The sequence below is a fragment of the Euleptes europaea genome, chromosome 7 (genome assembly GCF_029931775.1).
Source record: "Euleptes europaea isolate rEulEur1 chromosome 7, rEulEur1.hap1, whole genome shotgun sequence".
NCBI classification, from domain to species: Eukaryota; Metazoa; Chordata; class Lepidosauria; order Squamata; family Sphaerodactylidae; genus Euleptes; species Euleptes europaea.
This window is the reverse complement of record NC_079318.1, coordinates 100826903-100849530: the sequence shown is the minus strand read 5'-3', so window position 1 is coordinate 100849530 and position 22628 is coordinate 100826903. Positions and strand designations below refer to the sequence as shown.

Genomic DNA, 22628 nt, shown 5'->3' with positions numbered 1-22628 from the left:
CACACCCAAGGCATTTCATTCACCAATGAAGGCTGTCAATTATCTTATTCGTTTATATTTAATTCCTTCCCACACCTGCAATCAGTTTTTATTATGTGAACTGTAGAGAACAATACCTACTGGGTTCAGGCAAAAAAACAGCTGGCGGTTTCTGGAAGGTAAAGCAATCAGGGCGTTCCTCAATGTGCATGGCTGTTAGAGAGAGGTCCCTGCTAGGGTTGCTAGGTCCCCTGGCCACTGGTGGGGGGTGGAAGGGTAGGGTTAACACATGAACACATGAAGCCGCCTTATACTGAACCAGACCCTTGGCCCATCAAAGTCAGTATTGTCTGCTCAGACCGGCAGCGGCTCTCCAGGGTCTCAGGCAGAGGTCTTTCCCATCACCTACCTGCCTAGTCCCTTTAACTGGAGATGCTTGGATTGAACCTGGGACCTTCTGCATGCCAAGCAGATTGTGTACTACTGAGCCACAGCTGGTTGGGAAACTCCTGGAGATATGGGGGTGCAGCCTGCGGAGGAAAAAGACCTCAGACGGGTAGAATGCCACAGAGCACACCTTCCGAAGCTCCATTTTCTCCAGGGGAACTGATCTCTGTAGTCTGGAGATGAGCTGTAATTCTGGGAGATCCCCAGGTCCCATCTAGAGGCTGGCCTCCCTGGTCCCTGCCCCGAGGAGCTTAAAGCTCTTGCTGGAAATTGTTCCACCAAGTTGAGCCGCTGGATGCTGACCTGGCCTGCCCAGTTTGCCATCTGCCATCCCTCTTCAATGCCCAAAGGTTGTACAGCACCGGGCAGGTGTCAACTTTGCTTTCCATGAATATTGGGGGGGGGTCTCTTCTCGGGCAAGGGCGCCACCTAGTGGCCAACCTGCTTCAAAGCACAACCCTGCGATTTATCACCCCGGATTTGTCAGGGGAACGTGGGGGCGCCCCCCACCCGTGCCTCCCCCCCCAAATGGGGACCGGCTGCCCCCCACTTCAATCCCCAGGCCAGGGGTCACCTCCGGAGCTCTCACCAGGGGGCGGCTGGTGGACGCCAGGCTGCGAACTGCGTTGGGAAGCCGAGCGGTTTGGGGATGACCTTGCAGCGCGGTCGCAGACTGCGTGCCCCCCCCCTTAGTGCTCGTGCGCATGCGCTTGCAGACAGGTGCGCCCAGGGCAGGTAGCGTCTCTTCGGGACTCTGGAGAGTTTTCCCCCCCAGCTGCCTGGGGGTGGGGAGACGAACCGCAGGAACGATTGCCCCAAGGTAATATTTGGGGGCCTCGTTGGACAAGTAAAAGCTGTCCTTGGTCCTGGGGGCGGGGGCTTTCAATGCTATAGAGTCCAATGGCGAAAGGGACCATTTTTCCCAGGAAGATAATTCACAGTAAGTGGCCGTGTTAGTCTGTCTGCAGTAGTAGAAAAGAGCAAGAGTCCAGTAGCACCTTAAAGACTAATAAAATTTCTGGCAGGGGCGGACAACAAACAGATGCTGACTCCTAGCATTGACATTCAGAGGTTGACTGCCTCTGGATGCGGAGGTTCCCTTTAACTGTTGACAGACCTCCCCATCCTCCATGAAGGTGTCTAATTATCTATCACAGCCATCTGTGCTTACGGCCATCCCTTCTTCCCATGACAGTGAATTCCACAGTTTAATTCCTCGTTGAATAAAGAAGTTTCCCCTTTTGTCTATCCTCAGCCTATTTCAAAGCATCATTGGGTGTCCCTAAGTATTACTTTTAATGGCGAAGGGTAAAAAAAACCCTCCTGTATCCACTTTCTCGACCCCGTGAATTATTTTCTGGCAGGGTAAAATATTTTTGTTAGTCTTTAAGGTGCTACTGGACTCTTGCATTTTTTTTTCCCAGGTAAACTGAGATCTATCGGCTGGAGGTAAGTTGCAATAAGATCTCCAGCCACCACCTGGAGGTTGGAAACCCTCCCAGTTAAATGCAAAACCCCCTAAATTGCCCCCCTCCCCGGCCGTGCAAAAGCCACGCGGACTGCGGCGGGTCAGGAGCCGGCCCCTCCCAGGCGCTTCCAGGAAGACTTCCCCGACTTCCCCGCACAGGACTACAATTCCCAGAGGGCAGTAGGCGAGGGAGGGGACCAAACGGGAGGGGGGAGCGACCGAGCGAGCCCCAAAGCCTTCTGGGGGATGTAGTGCTCTTCGCGCCAACGTATCCGGGACGGGGAACTACATTTCCCAGAGTCCTCCTGGAAGAAGAGACAGGCCGGCTCTGGAAGAGGAGGCAGGTTGGGGTCTGCTCCGAAGGTCAGGGCAGGGGAGGGGTCTAGCAGGGCGGGGGTGGGCAGGGAGGCGGCTTTCTCTGTTGCATTGCCTCCAGAGATTGGGGTATGAAGATATCCAGGGGGTCCCATCCCTTCTCACCTGCAGTGGGCGGACCCTCGAATTGGGGGAGGGGGCTGCAGGGAGGGCCAGGGAGCGATGCCTATTAGTCTCCCTGTATGAGCCTCCCTGGCCCTCCCTGCAGCCCCCCCCCCCCAATTCGAGGGTCAACCCCATGGCAGTCAGAGGTTGGCCTGGCCCTGGGGAATAGTGTTGCCAACTCCAGGCTGGGGAATCCCTGAAGGTTTGGGGGTGGAGCTTGGGGAGGGTGGGGTTTGGGGAGGGGCTTCAGTGGGGTCTCATACCTTAGAGCCCCACCCTCCAAAGCAGCCATTTGCTCCAGGAGAACTGAGCTCATAGACTCAAGAGAGTTGGGAGGGGACCACCGGGGTCATCTAGCCCAACCCCCTGCACAATGCAGGAAATTCACAACTACCTCCCCCCTCCACACACACACACACACCAGTGACCACTACTCCATGCCCAGAAGATGGCAGCAAAAATACCCCACCCTCCAGGATCGCTGGTCAATCTGTCCTGGAGCTCTGTTGTCTGGAGATGAGCTATAATTCCCGATTTCCAGGCCCCACCTGGAGGTTGGTAACCCTACAAGGGGAAAGGGGAGTGGATCTCTGCTCAACCAAGACCCCCCCCCCTCCGACAGCCTTAAAACCTCTCTCTGCCATGACCCACCCTCAGGTAGGGTTGCCAACTCCAAGTTGGGATATTCCTGAAGATTTGGGTGAGTGTGGAGCCTGAGGAGGTGGGGTTTGGGGAGGGGAGGGACTTCAGTGGGGTATAATGCCATGGAGTCCACCTTCCAAAGTGACTGTTTTCTCCAGGTACCCTGAACTCTGTCGCCTGGAGATGAATTGTAATAGCAGATCTCCATCCACCACCTGGAGGTTAGCAAACTGGAGAAATAGGTACAAGTACCAAATGCTAAGCTGAGGAAATAAATAGTACTAGGCTCTTGCAATGCAAACAAACATCTATTATACAAAACTGTGCAATAAGTGAAAGTTGCACTTTCACTTATTGCACAGTTTTGTACAATAGATGTTTGTTTGCATTGCAAGAGCCTAGTACTATTTATTTCCTCAACCACCTGGAGGTTGGCAACCATACCCTCAGGACTGTGGAGCAGGCCAAGGGGCTGCACCTGCCCCCCTCCCATTCATCCATGGCCCCTCTTGTGTGCCTTGCAGGCTGGCTCTTTCGCCCCTCCCTCCTCCGATGGTGCCCTCCCGCCTGCTGTGGCTCCCCCGCCTGCTCCGCTGGCCATCGCTGACCTGTGCCTACTCGGCAGGGGGCAGCCCTTCCATGGAGAAGCCGGTGGAGGCGGCCATCCGGGCCAAGCTCCAGGAGGCCCTGCAGCCCATCCACCTGGAGGTCATCGACGACAGCCACATGCACGACGTGCCGCGGGGCGCGGAGACCCACTTCCGGGTGGTGGTGGCTAGCCAGCGCTTCGAGGGCCTTGCCCTCATCCACCGCCACCGGCTGGTGAACGACATCCTTCAGGAGGAGCTGGCCGGCCCGGTCCACGCCCTTTCCATCCAAGCCAAGACCCCGCAGCAGTGGGAGAAGAACCCCGCAGCAGGCCAGCCCCCCAAGTGCCTCGGCGGCTCCAAACACGACCCCCACGTGGCCAGCAAAGTGGGCAAGACGGACTGACGCCAGCCGCCGGATGGGGGCTCTCTGGAGCCACGGAGAGGGAAGGAGGAGGCTGACCACTTGGGCAGCCGGGAGGATTCTGCCACTCCATCTGTTATGGGAAGGTTTCCTGGGCCAGCGGTCTCTGTTCTCAGCAGGGCTTGCTCCAGCACTCTCTCTGGCGTCTGTTGCAGGGGAGGGATTCGGTTGCCTTGAGAACGAGTGCTCAGTTTTGTGTTTTCCAAAGTTAATTAAATATCTCCGTATCATTAAAAGGTGTGGCCTGGTGCAGCTTTCATGGGAAGAGCCAGAGGTCCTTTCTGCAGAAGAGGGCGGGGAGGGAGCCGAGAGGACTCTGTGTATTTACTCATTTATTTATATCTTACCTTTCTCCCAACGCTGTTTACATCATTCTCCTCTCCTCCATTTTATCTTCTCAGCAGCCCTATGAGGTAGGTTGGGCTGAGATCATGTGACTGGCCCAAGGTCACCTAGCATGCCGGAGTGGGGATTCGAACCTGGGTTTCCAAGATCCTAGTCCTACACTTTAACCACTACACCACGCTGGCTTGTTTTGCTGCCTTAAATTGCTGCCTTTGGCTGACATAAGAACATCAGAAAGGCCCTGCTGGATCAGACCCAGGCCCATCAAGTCCAGCAGTCTGTTCACAGGGGCCTCCAGGAAGCCCACAAACAAGACGACTGTAGCAGCAGTATCCTGCCTGTGTTCCACAGCACCTAAGATAATAGGCCTGCTCCTCTGATCCTGGAGAGAATAGGTATGCATCATGACTAGCATCCATTTTTACATGGATAGCCCTCTCCTCCATGAACATGTCCACTCCCCTCTTAAAGCCTTCCAAGTTGGCAGCCATCCCCACATCCTGGGGCAGGGAGTTCCACAATTTCACTATGCATTGTGTCAAGAAATACTTCCTTTTATCAGTTTTGAATTTCTCGCTCTCATGTCAATCAACTGAACACAGATTTCTTACAGGCAACAGCAATTAGGTTTCCAGAGCTGCAGCCTGCAGATGCCAGAGGTTTTGCTGGTTTTTGGAGGGGGGGTCTATCGTTTATCTGCTTGTGGGACTGAACATTTAGTCTCTGCCCCCTAAGTAGTGCTCTAGATGCTTATCCAAAACAAAACATTCAACACCTGGCCAGATGATTTTTCAATCTTTTTATTTCACTTTTATTTAATTTTTTGGATCATTTTTACATGGTGTTTTGTTGACTATGAGTTCATAATGCTTGAAAAAAGAGTCATTGTGTGGCCTGTGACAGACACAATTTCCCTTTTCCTGCTACACAAACTGCACACACAACCTGTTATTATTATTACCATTATGCCCAGCACATTGTGTGTCTTCCCTCCCCCCCACTCCCTTCTTTTCGCAAATGCCATTCTGAGTTGCCATATCTCATCAGCATCCTTGGCTTTTATTTTCTGTTTTTATACAAAATGAACAAACCCAAGACCACAAACCGAAGTTAGGATCCCCTCCCCCTGATATATTTTTTTGTACAGGTTTTGTTTTAAAATTGTTCTTTACAAACATCTAAAAACTACGCCACAGCACAGAGTTTTGCATACAGACAGTTCTACGTATGTTTGTATGTTGGTTTTGTTTAAAAGACCAGCTACATCGTCAGGATGGAAAGAGACCAGTCGCAGGGACAACCACTTGGCAAGAAACGAGTAACTGGTGGCAGACGGGGTGTTTGGGTTGCTCAGGTCTTTGATACGTTCAAAAAGATGTGGATCTGTTTCTTTCCAGAGCTGCCATAAACGGGACCAATGTGCACGTTTTTGAAAAAGTAGCACAATTTGGGGGGGGGGAATATAAACTCATTTGCATTCAACATTGGGAGATGATCAAACCAACCTTGACCTGAATGGCCCAGGCTAGCCCAATCTCATCAGACCTCGGAAGCTAAGCAGGGTCAGCCCCGGTTAGTATTTAGATGGGAGACCACCAAGGAAGTCCAGGGTTGCTCGGCAGAGGCAGGCCATGGCAAACCACCTCTGAACGTCTCTTGCCTTGACCTGGATGGCCCAGGCTAGCCCGATCTCATCAGATCTCAGAAGCTAAGCAGGGTCGGCCCTGGTTAGTATTTGGATGGGAGACCGCCAAGGAAGTCCAGGGTTGCTACCCAGAGGCAGGCTATGGCAAACCAACTCTGTTCACCTCTTGCCTTGAACACTCTACGGCAGGGGTGTCAAATATACAGCCCGCGAGCTGGATCTGGCCCCTTGAGAACTCTTATCCAGCCTGTGAGCCCCCCCTCCCAACTCGATCTGGGCTGACGAGGCATGGCCTATCCTGACCAAGTGACATTTATGTCATATCTGGCCCTGGTAACAATCGAGTTAGACACGCCTGCCCTACAGGGTTGCCAGCAGTTGGCTGCAGCTTGACGGCCCTTTCCATCACCAGGTCAGACTGATGCAGGTCCCTTGAGCCCAGCGTCCTGTTTCCAGGAGGAGAGAACTGGTGGGAATTTCTGAAGGGCCTTTCGAAAGGCCCCACAACTGGGAAGGGGCCCGTGGCCTGGTCAGGATCTCTCGCACTCACTGGCTTTGACAACTGAGCAAATCACACAGTCTAAAGGCAGTTTCAGGGCTGTGTTGGTCTGCAGTAGAAGAGCGAGGTTCAAGCCCAGGAACTCCTTGGGGACCAACAGGATTTTGGGGGGTAGGAGCTTTTGAGAGTCAAAGCTCCCTTCATAAGGTATCTCAAAAGCTGACACCCCGAAAATCTTGTTGGTCTCTAAGGGCTACTGACAGTCTGTAAGGCTGGCCCACAAAGACACCAGCAACCGCTCCTGGGTCTGACCAAGTTGAGTGTGAGTCAGCTTCATGTTTTGGTGAGGGGCCGTGGCTCAGTGGTAGAGCATCTGCTTGGCACGCAGAAGGTCCCGGGTTCAATCCCTGAAAGCATGTCTTGTTAAGGATCTGGTTGTAGGTGATGGGAAAGACCCTTCTCTGCCTGAGACCCTGGAGAGTCGCTGCCAGTATGAGTAGGCAAAACTGACCTTGGTGGACTGATGGTCTGATTCACAATAAGGCAGCTTCAAATGTGCCCATGACACTGGGGTGGAGCCGGCTCAGTGGCACAGCATGTGCTTGGTATGCAGAAGGTCCCAGGTTCAATCCCTGGCACCTCCAGTTAAAAATGGACCAGGCAGTAGGTAATGTGAACCCCTTGGTGCCATGTTCTCATTGTGCTTGAAAGAGAGGAAGGAGAATCCCTCTCTGGATGGGAGGTCCCCCCACTCCCCTCTGGGTGCACGCAGGGGGGGCAGGACAAGCGGCAAGAGCCAGAGGCGGAGAACCCTGTTTGCCTTTACGAGCTTCAGAGATGCCTCGCTGGGTCAGTCCAGCGTTCTGTTTCCAGTAGCAGCCAGTGGGCATGAAGGCCATACTCGGAGGTATACTGCCTCTGTGTGTGGAGGCTCCACTTAGGTCTCGAGGCTTATAGCTGAGAAACATTTGCCCAGGGTCATCTATTCTTTTCTGAAAGCCACTGAAGCTAGTAGCTTTGGCCACATCGTGCAGCAGTGAATTCCCTAGGTTAACTAATCATTACGTGAAGAAGGGGTACTTTTAGTCTTCCTGGAGATAAAGGAGCCCTGATTGGGATGGCCCAGGCTAGCCCCATCTCATCAGATCCCAGAAGCTAAGGAGGGTTGGCTTTGGTCAGTACTTGGATGGGAGACCACCAAGGAAGTCCAGGGTTGCTATGCAGCGGCAAACCACCTCTGTTATGTTTTTTGTCCTGAGCTGGAGGGCACAAGCTAGCCCCGTCTCGTCAGACCTTGGAAGCTAAGCAGGGTCGGCCCTGGTCAGTACTTGCACGGGGGACCACCAGGGAAGTCCAGGGTGGCCACGCAAAGGCAGGCAGTGGCAAAACCACCTCTGGTAGCCTCTTGCCTTGAAAACCCTCCAGGGTTGCCAAATGTCTGCTGCGACTGGATGGCAAAAAGGGACCCCAAGGTCTAGTCTTCAGCGAGAGAGAGAAGAATCTCGGTTTCTTCTGCGCTGCTTGTAGTTTTCTCTTTCCTACTCCCTGCATTCAGCAGAACCCAGCAATGATGCAAAAGTGACTTTCTCCCGTGTTCTATTAGGCATCCACATTCAGAGGTGGCACGCTGAAGATCAACAGGGCGGCATTTATAAAAATGCCCGAAGGGCTGGACTGCAGGAAGGGAGGGTTGCATCTCCTCCTCCTCCTCCCTTCAGAGGCAGGTTCTGCTTGGGGCCAGAGAGTAGAGGCAGGAGGCTTGCGGGGATTCAGATGTCCTGGGGTGGAGAAGGCAAAGGGGAGGCATCTTTGCCCAAGACCCGGGGGAGCTCTTGCCAGTGAGAATGGACCACGCCGGGTTAGGGACACCACGGTCCTGACATGGAGAAGGCAGCTCCGTAGGCTTCTTTCGCAGTTGAGGTCACCAAAGCCCAGCTCCAAGGAATGGACCGCCCAGGACCTCACGCGACATCCGCTCACTTGACCAACAGCCCCCCCTCCCCCCGTCACGCCAACTGAAAAACAGATCCATCATCACCCTGCGGGTTACACAGATGTACGACAAAATGGAACGGGTTGCGGATGGCTGCACCAAAGGGTCGGGTGTGCGGGCCACGAAGCCCGCCTCCGCCACCACCACCCCCAAGAAATTGCACGGCCGTCTTGCCCCGTGCGGTCGCCAGGAACCCATCTGGTTGCTTGGTGCAAATGGGGGTTCCTTGTGAACTCCTGGAACATCGAGCTAAACGAAGTTACACCTGAATCAACACGAGCTTCACACCCAGAACGGACGCTAGTTGGGGGTGTGGTTTTTGGGTACATACAGTGGGGTGGGTCAAGAAACCAGTGCATCGATCCATATACACACTCACACAAACGCACACACACATATAGCGTGCCTTCTGGAAACTTACACAAAACAAAAAAATAGGATCCGTTTGGAGCATATGGCACATCCCAAATCTGTGAGCCGTTTACGCCGTGGCATCCAGCGTTAACACGTCTTCCTCTACGGGATGTTTGAACCCCTGGCTTGAGTTGCCAGGGGCAGAACTGTTCCCTGAAAGGTGGGGAGGGCTCCCTGCCCCCATAACGCACCCGGACCCTCCCTCTGCATTCCTATGGCACAGAGGGGGGAGACCCCCCCACACATGCCTGGGAGTGGATTGACATCAACACCAAAGCCACGGGAGGGGGAGAGAGACACGAGAGGGGGGGATTTGGGGAGCAAGCGAGTGTGCGAACGGAAAATCCAACGAGGGACGTCTCAGTCGTTGAGATGACGCGAACAGGACCGTCACAGCGCCTACGACTCTAAATCTCCCCCAAGTGGGAAGGGGCGGGAAGGGGCAAGGGGGGGGATGACCACGCTCACTCTCTCTCTCACTGTAGAACCTGCCCCCGCGTCTCTGGCAGCTTGAGGGCCAGCGAGCTGCCCACGGCGAGCGCCGCTGACGCCAACAGGATGGGCACCGCTTTGGTGATGCCCACGAAGGAGGTGAAGATGCTGATGCCCAGGACGGCGGCCAGCTTGCACAGGGCGTTGAGGAAGCCGAAGGCGGTCGTCCTGCAGGGGAGGGAGGAGAGGCGGGAGAGGTGAGAGCGGGCCCCCGTGCAGCGGCAGGTGCCGTCGAGGGGGCGCCCAGAGCCAAGGCTTGGCGGGCTGTACAAAAGCAAGTATGGGCCAAGATGCAAAGAGGGGTGGTTCTGACAAAGTCCGGGGTGTTCCGGGCACTCCGGTTTGTGGGCACCCTCTGAGATGGGGCTGGAGGAGGCACTCTGTGCCATTCTGGGTGCCCTCAGCAGAGCCGTGGCACCTCACCTGCAAGTGAAGGTTGGGATACCAGGCATGCAGTGCCCAGCGGGGTCTTGTCCACACGGCCTGGCTGCCCGGCCTTGTGCCTAGGGTTGCCAGGTCCCTCTTCGCCACCGGCAGGAGGTTTTGGGGGTGGAGCCTGAGGAGGGCGGGGTTTGGGGAGGGACTTCAATGCCATAGAGTCCAATCGCCAAAGTGGCCATTTTCTCCAGGGGAACTGATCTCTATTGGCTGGAGAATCAGTTGTAATAGCAGATCTCCAGTCAGTACCTGGAGGTTGGCAACCTTACTTGCGCCCCACTACTCTTCTTGTGCTCCCTGAACAATCCAGGCCTCCATCATCCGTACAACCACCCTGCAAGGCAGGCCAGGATTATTACCCCACCATGTGCTGCTATGGAGGTGCGGGCCGGAGGCATGACTACAGGCCATTGAGCCAGTTGGTGGCAGGGGGGAGATTCGAACGGAGGACTTTCTGATTCACAGCCTGCTTTCGGAGGGACCTGGCTGTGCTGGATCGATTGATTTCTAATTGTGAAATTCAGTTGCCAATCTTTCTTCCCAGTTCCTTACCCTGCGGCCAAGCACTGACCCCCCTCCCTTCGGTTCCCCCCACTCCTGGACCTGGCTGTTTGCACAACTGCCAATATTTTTTGCCCAACCCCCACATAGGGTTGCCAACCTCCAGGTACTAGCTGGAGATCTCCTGCTATTACAACTGATCTCCAGTAGAGATCAGTTCCCCTGGAGAAAACGGCCGCTTTGGCAATTGGGCATTGAAGCCCCTCCCCTCCACAAACCCCGCCCTCATCAGGCTCCGCCCCAAAAATCTCCAGGTATTTCCTGGAGCTGGCCACCCGGAGCTGGCAACCCTACCCCCACGAGTGTCTCCATTACAGAATAGGGTTGCCAGGTCCCTCTTGGCCACCGGCGGGAGGTTTTGGAGGTGGAGCCTGAGGAGGGCGGGGTTTGGGGAGGGGAGGGACTTCAACGCCATAGAGTCCAATGGCCGAAGCGGCCACTTTCTCCAGGTGAACTGATGTCTATCGGCTGGAGATCAGTTGTAATAGCAGGCGATCTCCAGCTAGTACCTGGAGGTTAGCAACACTAACGGGTACCCCAGTTTAAGGTCTGCACTTCGCAGAGGCCGTGGTTTAGGCACCGCCTGGTAAATGCAGGATCCCCTGTGTGTGTGTGTACTTGTTCCTGATCCAGTCCCTCTCAGCCTTCCTGGGCGCGGGGTCCCAGTTTTGCTTCCGAGTCCACTTGGTCCCCGGTGCCTCCCCACCTCCCTCAGGGGAAGCAAGCCCAGGCCCCCGCCTCTCTCTGGGGGTCGTTCCCCCCACTCTTCCACCCCGGCTCCCCGTTTGCCGGGCTCTCAAGGTCCCTGCAGGCAGCGACCGCGTGCCTGGCGGCTCAGTGTGTCAGCTGTGCTTGTCCTCATTTCCAAATCTGCACAGCCGGCCTTGTTTAGCCCAAAAGGACACGGGGGGGGGGAGAGGGGGAGGACAGGGGACTGCGACATCAGGAGATGCGGATTTGGGTTTTCTAAAAGTACGCAGCGCTGAGGAGGAACTGCAGGGAGAGTTCAGGGCTGCAGGTGGGATGCCGGAGCACCTTTGGACTGGAGCCCACGGCACCGACTGCCTCCTTCTCAGGATGCGGCTCCTGGTCAGCCGCAAAGGCAGGACGGCCTGAGACTGGGGGGGTCCAGTCAGCACATCTGCCCAGCGCTTTGCACAGAACCAACCAGCCCCCGCCCGCTGCTTCTGACCATGGGAGTGAGGGGGCAGCCACCCTTGCAGTAGCAGCAGCGGCGGCAAGAATTGCATGCAGCAGCGACTTGCTTTCAGCCCAACGAGAAAAGAGGAACAGAAATAGGGTTGCCAGGTCCCTCTTCACCACTGGCGGGAGGTTTTGGGGGTGGAGCCTGAGGAAGGCGGGTTTTGGGGAGGGGAGGGGCTCCAATGCCATAGAGTCCAATGGCCAAAGCAGACATTTTCTCCAGGTGATCTAATCTCTATTGGCTGGAGATCCATTGTCATAGCAGGAGATCTCCAGCTAGTACCTGGAGGTTGGCAACCCTAAGCAGAAACCACTGTTGCCCAAGAATCACTGCTTTTCTTGGTTTTAAAAAATTCTAGTTTCTAGACCTCGTGGCAAGTTGAAGAAAGGGGAACAGCCAGGTTTCGGGGGGGAAACTGCCCAAGCACCTCGGTGTTTTTCTCAAAAGAATTGCATCTGTTTGCAAGCCATTTTGATTTATAACTAGAGCCAGCTCAAGGTGGGGGGTAACAGCCGCCCTCCATTTTTTCCATTGTATCTGCAACCGGGATCCTCACAGCACAAGGGAACACACCAGTAGGGGAAATGAGTGAGAAGAAGGAGCGTCACCGATAATTTGTGAAGGCCCTGAGCATTTTCAGTCAAGGGAGTCTAAAAAACATGTTATCCCCGATATCCCGAAAAGAAATGAATACACAAAATTTTTGAAGCCCCCCCCCTCCGCAACTCGAGATGGCTAATATACCAGGAAAAGCTGCAAAGGTGCAAATTGCATAGACGACCATATCAGAAGAAGGGCGTTTTAGGGTGGGATGCTCGCCTACCTTTTATCGGAGGGGTACAGCTCCACCGTGAGCACGTCCAGGGCGTTCCAGGAGGCGATGCTGACTCCCCCAAAGAGGCAGAGGAGGGCGATCATGGCAGACTCGCTGTTCCCAAAGGATAGGAAGAAGCAGCTCACACAAGACATGACGCTCGACCCGGCTGTGCGGCCCGCAGGAGGGGTGGGGGGAAGAGAGAGCCCTGTCAGTCACAGGGCAGCAGGGAGGGGCACACCGGTGGGGTTTGGGGGGAGGGGGCATTCCACCCACCAAGTCCTCATCCAGCAGCCTTGGCTGGGCTCCCCCCTCACCCAGAAATCGCACTGCTTACAAAGTGCGGCGAAGGTAGGGTTGCCAACTGCCAGGTACTAGTGGAGATCTCCTGCTATTACAACTGATCTCCAGCTGATAGAGATCAGTTCCCCTGGAGAAGATGGCTGCCTTGGCCATTGGACTCTATGGCATCGAAGTCCCTACCCTCCCCAAACCCTGCCCTCCACAGGCTTCGCCCCATAAACCTCCCGCCGGTGGTGAAGAGGGACCTGGCAACCCTAGGTGATGGGGGAAAACTGATGGGAACAACCCCGGGGGTACCTTCTGCTTAAGGCAGCATCCTCCCCCATGGGCAAGGATCCTTAGTGCATGGGTCCCCAACATTGTCCAGCCTGCGGGCACCTCTGGAATTCTCACAATGGGTGGCACAACCACAAAATGGCTGCCACAAAAGGCAGAGCCAACCTTAACATGTCAGAGAGCGAGGTCATGCATAACTCTAATAGTAACTCCTTCCCGGGAGGTTTTGAAGCAGAGGCTGGATGGCCATCTGTCAGCAATGCTGATTCTATGACCTTAAGCAGATGATGAGAGGGGGGGCACCTTGGCCATCTTCTGGGCATGGAGTAGTGTGGGTGGGGGAAGGTAGTTGTGAATTTCCTGCATTGTGCAGGGGGTTGGACTAGATGACCCTGGTGGTCCCTTCCACCTCTATGGTTCTATGATTCAAAGGAGGGAGAGATTTCTCCACGGCTGGGTGTTCCAGTAGTTGCCAACTGGGTGGGACCAACCGGTGAAGCCGACAGACCAGGGGCTGCAGCTAACAGGGAAAGCTCTCTGGACTCCCAAGTCCCATCAGCGTAGCTTGCCGCCAAGGTCTTGCCTGGGATGGCAGGGGCAGGCAGGCAGGGAGGGGCTTGGTGGCCCCCACGCCAAGCCGCCTCGGTGCTCTCCTGCTGCTCTCTGCCCCTCTCTCTGCTGTTCTTTGGCTGCAGAGCCTGCTGCGAGAGACTCCACCAGGGAAAAGCGCTTGGCAAGGGTGGACTGGCAAGCTGAGCGGGGCTCAGCAACAGGAGGTCACCATGGCATGCTTGTGGGGGGGGAGGTGCCTGTTTAAGGTGAGAAGAAGAGTTGGTTTTTATATGCCGACTTTCTCTACCACTTAAGGGAGAATCAAACCGGCTTACAACCACCTTCCCTTCCCCTCCCCACAACAGACTCCCTGTGAGATAGGTGGGGCTGATAGAGCTCTAAGAGAACTGCAACTAGCCCAAGTTCACCCAGCTGGCTTCATGTGTAGGAGAGGGAAAACCAACCCAGTTCACCAGATTAGCCTCCGCCGCTCATGTGGAGGAGTGAGGAATCGAACTCGGTTCTCCAGATCAGAGTCCACCGCTCCAAACCACCGCTCTTAACCAGTACACCAAGCTGGCTCTCTTTCAAGGGTATGAAATAGAAACACAGAGTTGGAAGGTACCTCCAGGGTCATCTAGTCCAAACCCCTGCACAATGCAGGAAACTCACAACTGGGAAAATGAAAATTCAGTGGCCCTCAACAATATTCGGGGGGCCCTTGGCTTTTACAATGGACAATTTTGGACCAAAAGTTTAATTAAACCAGAACAAAACCAAAGCAGCACACCACAGAACCCACCAGCTAGGGATGCGGTCGCTAGTCAGCCCTGACCGGGGCCCTGCCAGCCCCCCCCCCTTCCAGCTCCTCACCCAGCATCCGGAGGCGCCCAATCTTGTCCATCAGGAGGGCGGAGACGATGTTCCCTGGCAGCACAGCCAGCGTGCCCAAGAAGCTGACGAAATAGATCATGTAGGCGCTGTTGTCGTCGCTGAAGTCCAATTGGCAGCCTTCTTTGTTGTGCAGGAACGTGCTGTTGATGATCCGGCAGTTGATGAACTTGTATTCGAAGAGGTCTGCGGGTGGGAAGGGCAAGAGGTTAGGACCCGAACTCACAGCCCCGTCCCCCAAAGAAGCAAGGCGAAGCCACCCGTCTTCACACAACGCATAGTTAAACTGTGGAACTCCCTTCCCCAGGATGTGGTGATGGCTGCCAGCTCAGAAGGCTTTAAGAGGGGAGTGGACATGTTCATGGAGGAGAGGGGTATCCATGGCTACGAGTCAAGGTGCACACCTATTCTTGATGGACTTGATGAACCTCGGTCTGATCCAGCAGGGCCTTTCTTATGTTCTTATGGAGGACAGTGCTATCAGTGGCTACTAGTCAAAATGGATACTAGTCATGATGCACACCTATTCTCTCCAGGATCAGAGGTGCATTCCTATTCTTTGAGGTGCTTCAGAACACAGGCAGGATAAATGCTGCTGCAGTCGTCTTGCTTGTGGGCTTCCTCGAGACACCTGTTTGGCCACTGTGTGAACAGACTGCTGGTCTTGATGGTCCTGGGTCTGATCCAGCAGGTCTTTTCTTTGGTTCTTATGTTAACCCTTACAGCCGCCTGATAGCCCCTCCCCTGGGCAGCACTTTCCCTTCATGCTACACTTGCTCAGGACCCGTTCACGCCATCCAAGGCAGCCGCAGACACCTCTCAGGGGCCCTTTGCACCAAGACAGTGCGCTTCCCTGACAACTCTGGGTCAGACCCTGCTCCCATTCTGGTGACAGAAGCTCTTGCCCAATCCCCCCCCCTTCTCACTGCACCGCTTGACCTGTGTGGCACCCCTCGGACCGCCTTTTTTCAGGTCAGAGGGCGCTGGGGGAAGGCGGATAAAGGTCCCCTTCCGCCAACAGAACGCGAATAGGATACAGCCTGCTGGAGTCCCGAAAAACGTCCACGTTCTCTGCTTCCGTGGCTCACCCCCCCGTCTCCTGCTCGTTACTGCAGTGGCCAGGTAAAACAGAATTCACACCCAGAGCCAGCAGCTCAAGGCTTTACCCGTGTTCGATTTTAATTTTTTAAATTTTTCAACACAATATAAAACATACAACAAAGAAACACACAAACTACACCACACAACAGTTCTACCTATCAATACAAGTCTTGGACAAGTTACTGTTTGTAAATAGCTGGAATGAATATAAACCTAACCTAAACTAATATAAAACCATTAAATACTTACGAAGTGTAATATTGATTAATTAACGCCCTATTATCCTGCGAATGGATGGATGGATGGATGGATGGATGGATGGATTTTACCTAGGAGATGACACTTTCATGTTTACTGATGTCAGAAATGTACTCATATAATATTTAACACGCTGAATAATAATAAAAGAAAGTAAAAGTAATAAATCCATCGGAACATTAGGAAGAACTTCCTGACAGAGCGGTCCCTCAGTGAAACAGGCTTCCTCGGGAGGTGGTGGGCTCTACTTCTCTGGATGTTTTTAAGCAGAGGCTAGATGGCCATCTGTCAGCAATGCTGATCATGAGAGGGACGCATCTTGGCCATCTTCTGGGCATGGAATGGGGGTCATTGGGGTGTGCGGGGGGAGGTAGTTGTGAAATTTCCTGCATTGTGCAGGGGGTTGGACTAGATGACCCTGGTGGTCCCCTTCCAACTCTATGATTCCATTCTAAAATACTTTCATATATCATAACCTTATTTAGTTATCCATTAGAATGTAATTATTCTGTATAATAAAGCTTTACCCGTGTTGAAGAAGATGGTGGAGACAAAGGTGCAGTTCTTAAAGAAAGTATTGCTGGACGTGATGTCTTCGAAGTAGCACTCCTCAAACATGGTGTCCACGAAGGAGACCGACTTCATCTTGAGGCCGATGAACCTGCCCAAGGGAGAGGCACCCACTGGAAGATGCTTTGGGGGGGAGGGAAGGCAATGTGCCCCCACACCCACCCACACAGCTGTCTTCTTCAGTCACAGAAGAAGACCAGAAGGCCTTCTTTTGTCCAACTGAAGACGTGACCGGCTGAGCGAGAACAGGAAACCCACATGGCCACCCCCGCGTCCTCCCCCCCGCGCCCGTTTGCAATGCCGAGCGCCTACTTGTCGTTGAAGTATTCCCCGCGGCTGTGGATCTGGTTCTCGAGGGTGAAGTTGAAGGTGAAATGGTGCACCTGCTCCCGGTCAATCACCTTTGTGCGGGAGGCGTACTCCAGGTTCTGCATGTGCTTGATCATGTCCGGGAACCAGACGGTCAGGCCGTAGTAACTGTCGGAAGAAAGAAGGAGGAGTCGGAAGAGGGGGGGGGGAAAGAGAGAGAAAACTCTCGCCCACTCTTTGGGAAGTGGGGCACAATCTACAAGTCCAGGCATCTGCATCTGCTTGGCATGCAGAAGATCCCAGGTTCAATCCCCGGCATCTCCAGTTAAAGGGACCAGGCAAGTAGGTGATGTGAAAGACCCCTGCCTGAGACCCTGGAGAGCCATGGAGAGGGGCCATGGCTCAGTGGTAGAGCCTCTGCTTGGCATGCAGAAGGTCCCAGGTTCAATCCCTGGCATCTCCAGTTAAAAGGACCAGGCAAGTAGGTGATGGTAAAGACCTCTGCCTCAGACCCTGGAGAGCTGCTGCCTGTCTGAGTAGACAATACTGACTTTGATAAACCGAGGGTCTGATTCAGTAAAAGGCAGCTTCATGTGTTCATGGTGGTGGGTCGGATCCCACAGATCTGTGCCACTAACCACGCTGCTTTCCTCCGGTACAAGGAATTGGCCTCTGACACAAATGCAAAAGAGCATCATGCATCAGATTCCTGCCGCTGGAGGAAAGCACGGTGTTTGGCACTGATCTGTGGTGTCCAAACCACAGATTAGTTTCAAAATCTGAGCCCCAGAACTTCCTTGCGGGGCTGGATGATCCAGCTGCCAAAATGTAGACTATGAATAGATTCTGGTGAGCTCAGTGAGCCCTTACTGCTGGGGGTTCGAGCACTGCAAGCCCCCAAGAAAATTTTGAAATTTGACCAATTACAGGGACATTTTGAGGCCATGTGAAATGGGTATTTAGAGCATATTCTAAAGTCATTATTAAGTACTTCAACCCATTGGCTTATGATTATATCACTAAAAAACTACATAGATATTGTAGAGAAATTCACTCATTAAAAAAAAGTTGCTTCAGGGGCTCCTCCGGGATTGGGGCCCCTGAAGCTTAAGCTTCATTAGTTTCACAGTAGATACGCCTCTGCATCAGGCATCACACGGGCGAGGTGGGAAGTCACCGGGGTGGATCCTGTGGATCCTTTCAACCAAGGGCGGCTGTTTCCCCACCACAAGAGGCCTTGTCTGGCAGGGGCAGCCACCTCGCAGTGGCCGAAACAGGCAGTGTCAGCAGTGCAAATGGACGAGATTCCCACCCCCCAAGCATTGGTGGGGAAAAATATGCCTGCAGAGAAGGTGCCTATTGGCCATTGACGGTGCTGCCACCAACCCTTTTCCCTGCTCTCATCCACAGAACAGTTTTATAACATAAAAAAACATAAAATGTTGGCAGGGGGTGGAGAGTAACGGAAGGGCATGCGCAAACAATGTCCGTGTCTGACTGAAAAAATACAAAAACTTGCGTGACTCACAAAGGGAGAAACAAGACTGTAAGGTATATTATTTTACATTTGGTTGTACATCACCCAAGCATGTCTGTGGAAATCACAATAGCTGATCTAAGCCCAAAAACAGCCTCAAGACCCCCATTCAACTAGTCTCATTTCTGAAACAGCGCTGAGAAAACCAGGAATTCCCACGCAACTATCTGATTGTTTCTCACTCCTTGCTCCAGATGGCAGAGGGGCATTTCTATCTCCACCAAACTATCAACAAGTAATAAAATTGTGGAATTCACTACCAGTAAACATAGTGCTGGCCACAATCTACCACTGAGCCATGGGCCCTCCCCAAACATGAACATATATGAAGCTGCCATCTACTAAATCAGACCCTTGGTCCATCAAGGTCAGTATTGTCTGCTCAGACTGGAAGCAGCTCTCCAGGGTCTTAGGCAGAGGTCTTTCACATCACCTCCTATCTGATCTTTTTAACAAGACTGAACCTGGGACCTTCTGCATGCCAAGCAGATGCTCTACCACTGATCCATGGCCCCTCACCAAAACATGAAGCTGACTCACACTCTTCATGATCAGACCCTTGGTCCCTCAAGGTCAGTATTGTCTTCTCAGACTGGCAGTGGCTCTCCAGGGTCTCAGGCAGAGAAAGGTCTTTCCCGTCACCTGCTGCCTGGTCCTTTCAACTGGAGATCCCAGGGATCGAACCTGGGACATTCTGCATGCCAAGCAGATGCTCAGCCACTGAGTCACAGCCCCCCCCCCCCAAATAAGCCAAGCAGTGAAATCAAATTTAGCCAGTGCCCAAGGAAATAAAAGCCCAATCCCTGCTGGAGTCACCCACGGCATCCCCCAAAGCGCCCCACCTGAAAGACATGGTGAACCAGACGGCCATCATCATCAGAGTCACCCGGCGATACTCGGGAGCGAAGCACTGGTGGAAATTGGCCCAGACCTGGAAACGGCAAAAACATTAACAGCAACACTCGGTCTAGACATTAGGAAGAATTTTCTAACAGTGAGAGCGGTTCCTCAGTGGAACAGGCTTCCTCAGGAGGTGGTGGGCCCTCCTTCCCTGGAGGTTTTTCAGGGAGGCTAGATGGCCATCTGTCAGCAGTGCTGATTCTGTGACCTTTAGGTTAGTGATGAGCAGGAAGGCACCTTGGCCATCTTCTGGGCATGGAGTAGGGGGTAACTGGAGGTGTGTTTCCTGCATTGTGCAGGGGGTTGGACTTGATGACCCTGGTGGTCCCTTCCAACTCTGTGATTCTATGAACAATGTCTCCAGGAAGGGAAAAGAGGGAAGAACAGGGCGGGTTTGTGCAGTTTCACCGTCATGTACGACACGAACCCCTCTGCATCCCCCATGTCCTTATTCCATCACTGCCCACCATGAGGTCACAGAATGTCTGCAAACATTCTGGCTGCTCAGGATGAAAGCGTCAGCAATGGGATGTGGCACAGCCAAGGGGCCTTTGTGGGGGGAGCAAAAAGCGAGCTCTGCTGGGCCCATAGAGGCTCCATTTGTATTCCCTCTCAGTGCCCAACACCTACCTGCTGTGAAAGGTTCAGGAAACGGACCATCCAGCGCCGGTACCAGGTCCCTGTGTCAGACTGGATCTCTACTAGTTCATCCTCTTGTTTGATAGTCTTGATATGGGTCACCTGCAAGCAAACATGGGGGAGGGAGGGTGACCTGGGGCACAAGACGTGGCTCTTACTGATCTTGGCATTGTGGGGTGGGATCAGGGCCGGTTCAAGGTTTGTGTGGGCCCGGGGTGATAGAGCATCGCCTTGGTGAGAGCTGAGCATCGCCAGTTCCCACTGTACTGGGGTGTGAAGTTCGCAGTGCAAGGGGAAAAACACGCACGCTTATTTTACAGCAGAGGTGGGCCTCAGCATCTGCCCCACCCTGCCCACTGCTGGCACGGGCACTGGGCGGGATTGCCTGCCCCTCCCAAAGGGATGTAGAGAAGGAGAAATTTTCATACCCTGCTTTTCTCTACTGTGAGGAGTCTCAAAGCGCCTTACAATCGCCTTCCCTTCCCCTCCCCACAACTGGCACCTCCTGAGATTAGGTGGGGCTGAGAGAGTTCAGAGAGAACTGTGACTAGCCCAAGGTCACACATCTGGCTTCATGTGGAGAAGGTGGGAATCAAACCCAGTCCTCCAGGATAGAGTCTGCTGCTCATGTGGAGCAGTGGGGAATCAAACCCAGTTCTCCGGATTAGAGTCCACCGCTCTTAACCACCACACCACACCACACCACGCCCCCCCCCTCTCTCCACCCACCACCGTGCTGGAGGATTCCAGGGGGGCTTTCACCCATTTCGCTACTCACGGAGAAGACCCGTTCAGGGTGCCCCTTGGCTCGCATGTTGGTATCATGGACCTGCTTCAGAACCATCCAGGCCTCGTCATGTTTCCCGTTCTAGAAAGACAAAGAAGAGGCACTGAAATAGGAAAAAAAAACCTTCCGCAGGGGGCAATGCCAATCTGATGAGCCAATGATGGCTGATCTGTTGGCATTGGCAGGGGGAAGCCGCTGGGCTTCTCAGGGCTGTTCTCCACACTTGCTCTCGGGGCCAAGACACGGCCTCAGAATTGCACTGCCCAACAGAAAGCCCCAGTCGATTGATATTTATTGTCGATTGATATTTAAAGTCGATTGATATTTACTTGAATAGTTTTTCCTCACCTTCCTCGTCATCCAACAATGACTCAAGGCCTTTTGCAAATGGGGTAGCCCAACCTCCAGGTGGTGCAAAAAACCCCACTAAGGTAAGAATATCAGTATGCAACCACTGATTAATTTATATGCAATTTTACTACTCTTGAGGTACTATCTTAATTATACAATAGAAACCAGATAATCCTTCATACAAAATAATGAAACAGTGGGTGATGTAAACAATAGCAAGATGACAGTTTTACTATTTGCAAGACTATTGGACCACGTATACACGCACAACGATTCCCCTACTCCTAGCGAGATCCTATGTTGTCAAAGTCCCATATAGTCCTGTGGACCAACTTCCAATACTGTTGTAATCCACTGTATTATTGTGTGATTTGCCAAGGATTTCTTCCAGCTGCGTGGATCCTACGCGCTGCAAAATACCAAGAAGATGCATTTGCCAAGGAGATGCACTTGCTTCTGTGATCAGCTGACCGTTGCTGACCAATCAGACTCACGCCTTTTTAGCACTATTGCTGCTAGAACCAGCTATGCATTTCTAAATACTTGGGCAAAAGCCCCTTTATGACAAGATTCCAGTTCTATCTTGCTTCAATGGCTTCTTCAGACTATATATTCCATTTTATCCGACCGCAACCTTGCAGTTCATGATATTTGACTCTTAGCCCCTCCCCTGATCTCCAGGCGACAGAGATCAGTTCCCCTGGAGAAAAATGGCCACTTTGGAAGGTGGACTCTATGGCCTTATACCCCATTGACGTGCCTCCCCTCCCCAAACCTCGCCCTCCTCAGGCTCTGCTCCCAAAATCTCCAGGTATTTCCCAAGCTGGAGCTGGCAACCTTATCCTCAGTTTAACACCTCCCCCCCCCCCATACAGTGGTCTGGATCTCGTGGACCCATTTCACTAATGGTGACCCTTTCTCCTAGGACGAGCAGCCTTGCGCCAAGGCAAGAGGTTCTCTGAGCTGGGGCAAAGGGCCACCGCTAGTAGAAGAGGTGGTTGGGACCCAGCCCTCTTTGGGGGGGGGGCTCTTACCTCCAGGAAGAAGCGCGGGCTCTCTGGCATGGTGGTGAGAGCCCCGATGGCAAAGACGGAGGGGAAGGCACAGACCAGCACGAAGACACGCCAGCTGTGGAACTGGTACGCGGAGCCCATTTGGAAACTCCACCCTGCGGCAAGGGGGACAAGCGGGGGTCAGGGGGGGAGGAAAAGGAGAGGCTCCCCGACACAGACGGAGGAGGAAGAGCAAGTTCCTTCGGGCATTTCAGGACAGACCACGGGCTTCTGGAGAGTCCGTCCGCAGCCCATGCAGACATGGGGCGTTTTCACACATCCGGAATAATGCACTTTCAATCCTATTTCAATCCACTTTAATAATTGTTTGCAAGTGTATTTTACACAGTAAAATCCAGCTGCGAAGTGCATTGTTCGGCATGTGTGAAAAGCGCTACGGAAACAAATTCAGATCCTTTTTAATGCAAATACAGGCATTTCTAACCCTTCTGGCTTAGTGAACTAGACCAGGGTACCAAGCTGGGCTCTCCAGGTTCAGGAGGTGGGGCTCTGCCAAGCTCTGCCAAGCTCTGTGGCACCCCAGGCCAGTTGACAGAGAAGCCCCAGGAGAACCACTGACACAGGGGGCAGAGCTAGGGATGCCAGCCTCCAGGTGGGACCTGGGGATCCCCCGGAATTACATCTCATCTCCAGATGACGGAGATCAGTT

The 22628-nt window shown here is 53.5% G+C and overlaps 2 protein-coding genes across 2 annotated transcripts in view; one reads left to right on the top strand and one right to left on the bottom strand.

Moving 5' to 3' along the window:
* The first annotated feature begins 3568 nt into the window (after positions 1 to 3568).
* BOLA1 (bolA family member 1) lies at positions 3569 to 4009 on the top strand. Its single transcript, XM_056852904.1, has one exon. It carries the CDS (start codon positions 3569 to 3571, stop codon positions 4007 to 4009), a length of 441 nt encoding a protein of 146 aa, XP_056708882.1.
* Positions 4010 to 9398: 5389 nt separating this feature from the next.
* Positions 9399 to 22628, bottom strand: part of SV2A (synaptic vesicle glycoprotein 2A) — a 34296-nt gene continuing 21066 nt past the window's right edge. Inside the window, exons 4-12 of the mRNA XM_056852890.1 lie at positions 21941 to 22074; positions 20547 to 20636; positions 19760 to 19870; positions 19072 to 19160; positions 16696 to 16860; positions 16341 to 16474; positions 14437 to 14640; positions 12442 to 12601; positions 9399 to 9583 (exon numbers count right to left, since the gene is read on the bottom strand). Coding sequence (XP_056708868.1) covers positions 9400 to 9583; positions 12442 to 12601; positions 14437 to 14640; positions 16341 to 16474; positions 16696 to 16860; positions 19072 to 19160; positions 19760 to 19870; positions 20547 to 20636; positions 21941 to 22074 — 1271 coding nt within the window. The 3' untranslated portion in view covers position 9399. The remainder of the gene's footprint in view (positions 9584 to 12441; positions 12602 to 14436; positions 14641 to 16340; positions 16475 to 16695; positions 16861 to 19071; positions 19161 to 19759; positions 19871 to 20546; positions 20637 to 21940; positions 22075 to 22628) is intronic.

Coding starts and splice junctions, on each gene's coding strand:
- BOLA1 (XM_056852904.1), top strand. CDS start 3,569: ATGGTGCCCTCCCGCCTGCTGTGGCTCCCCCGCCTGCTCCGCTGGCCA.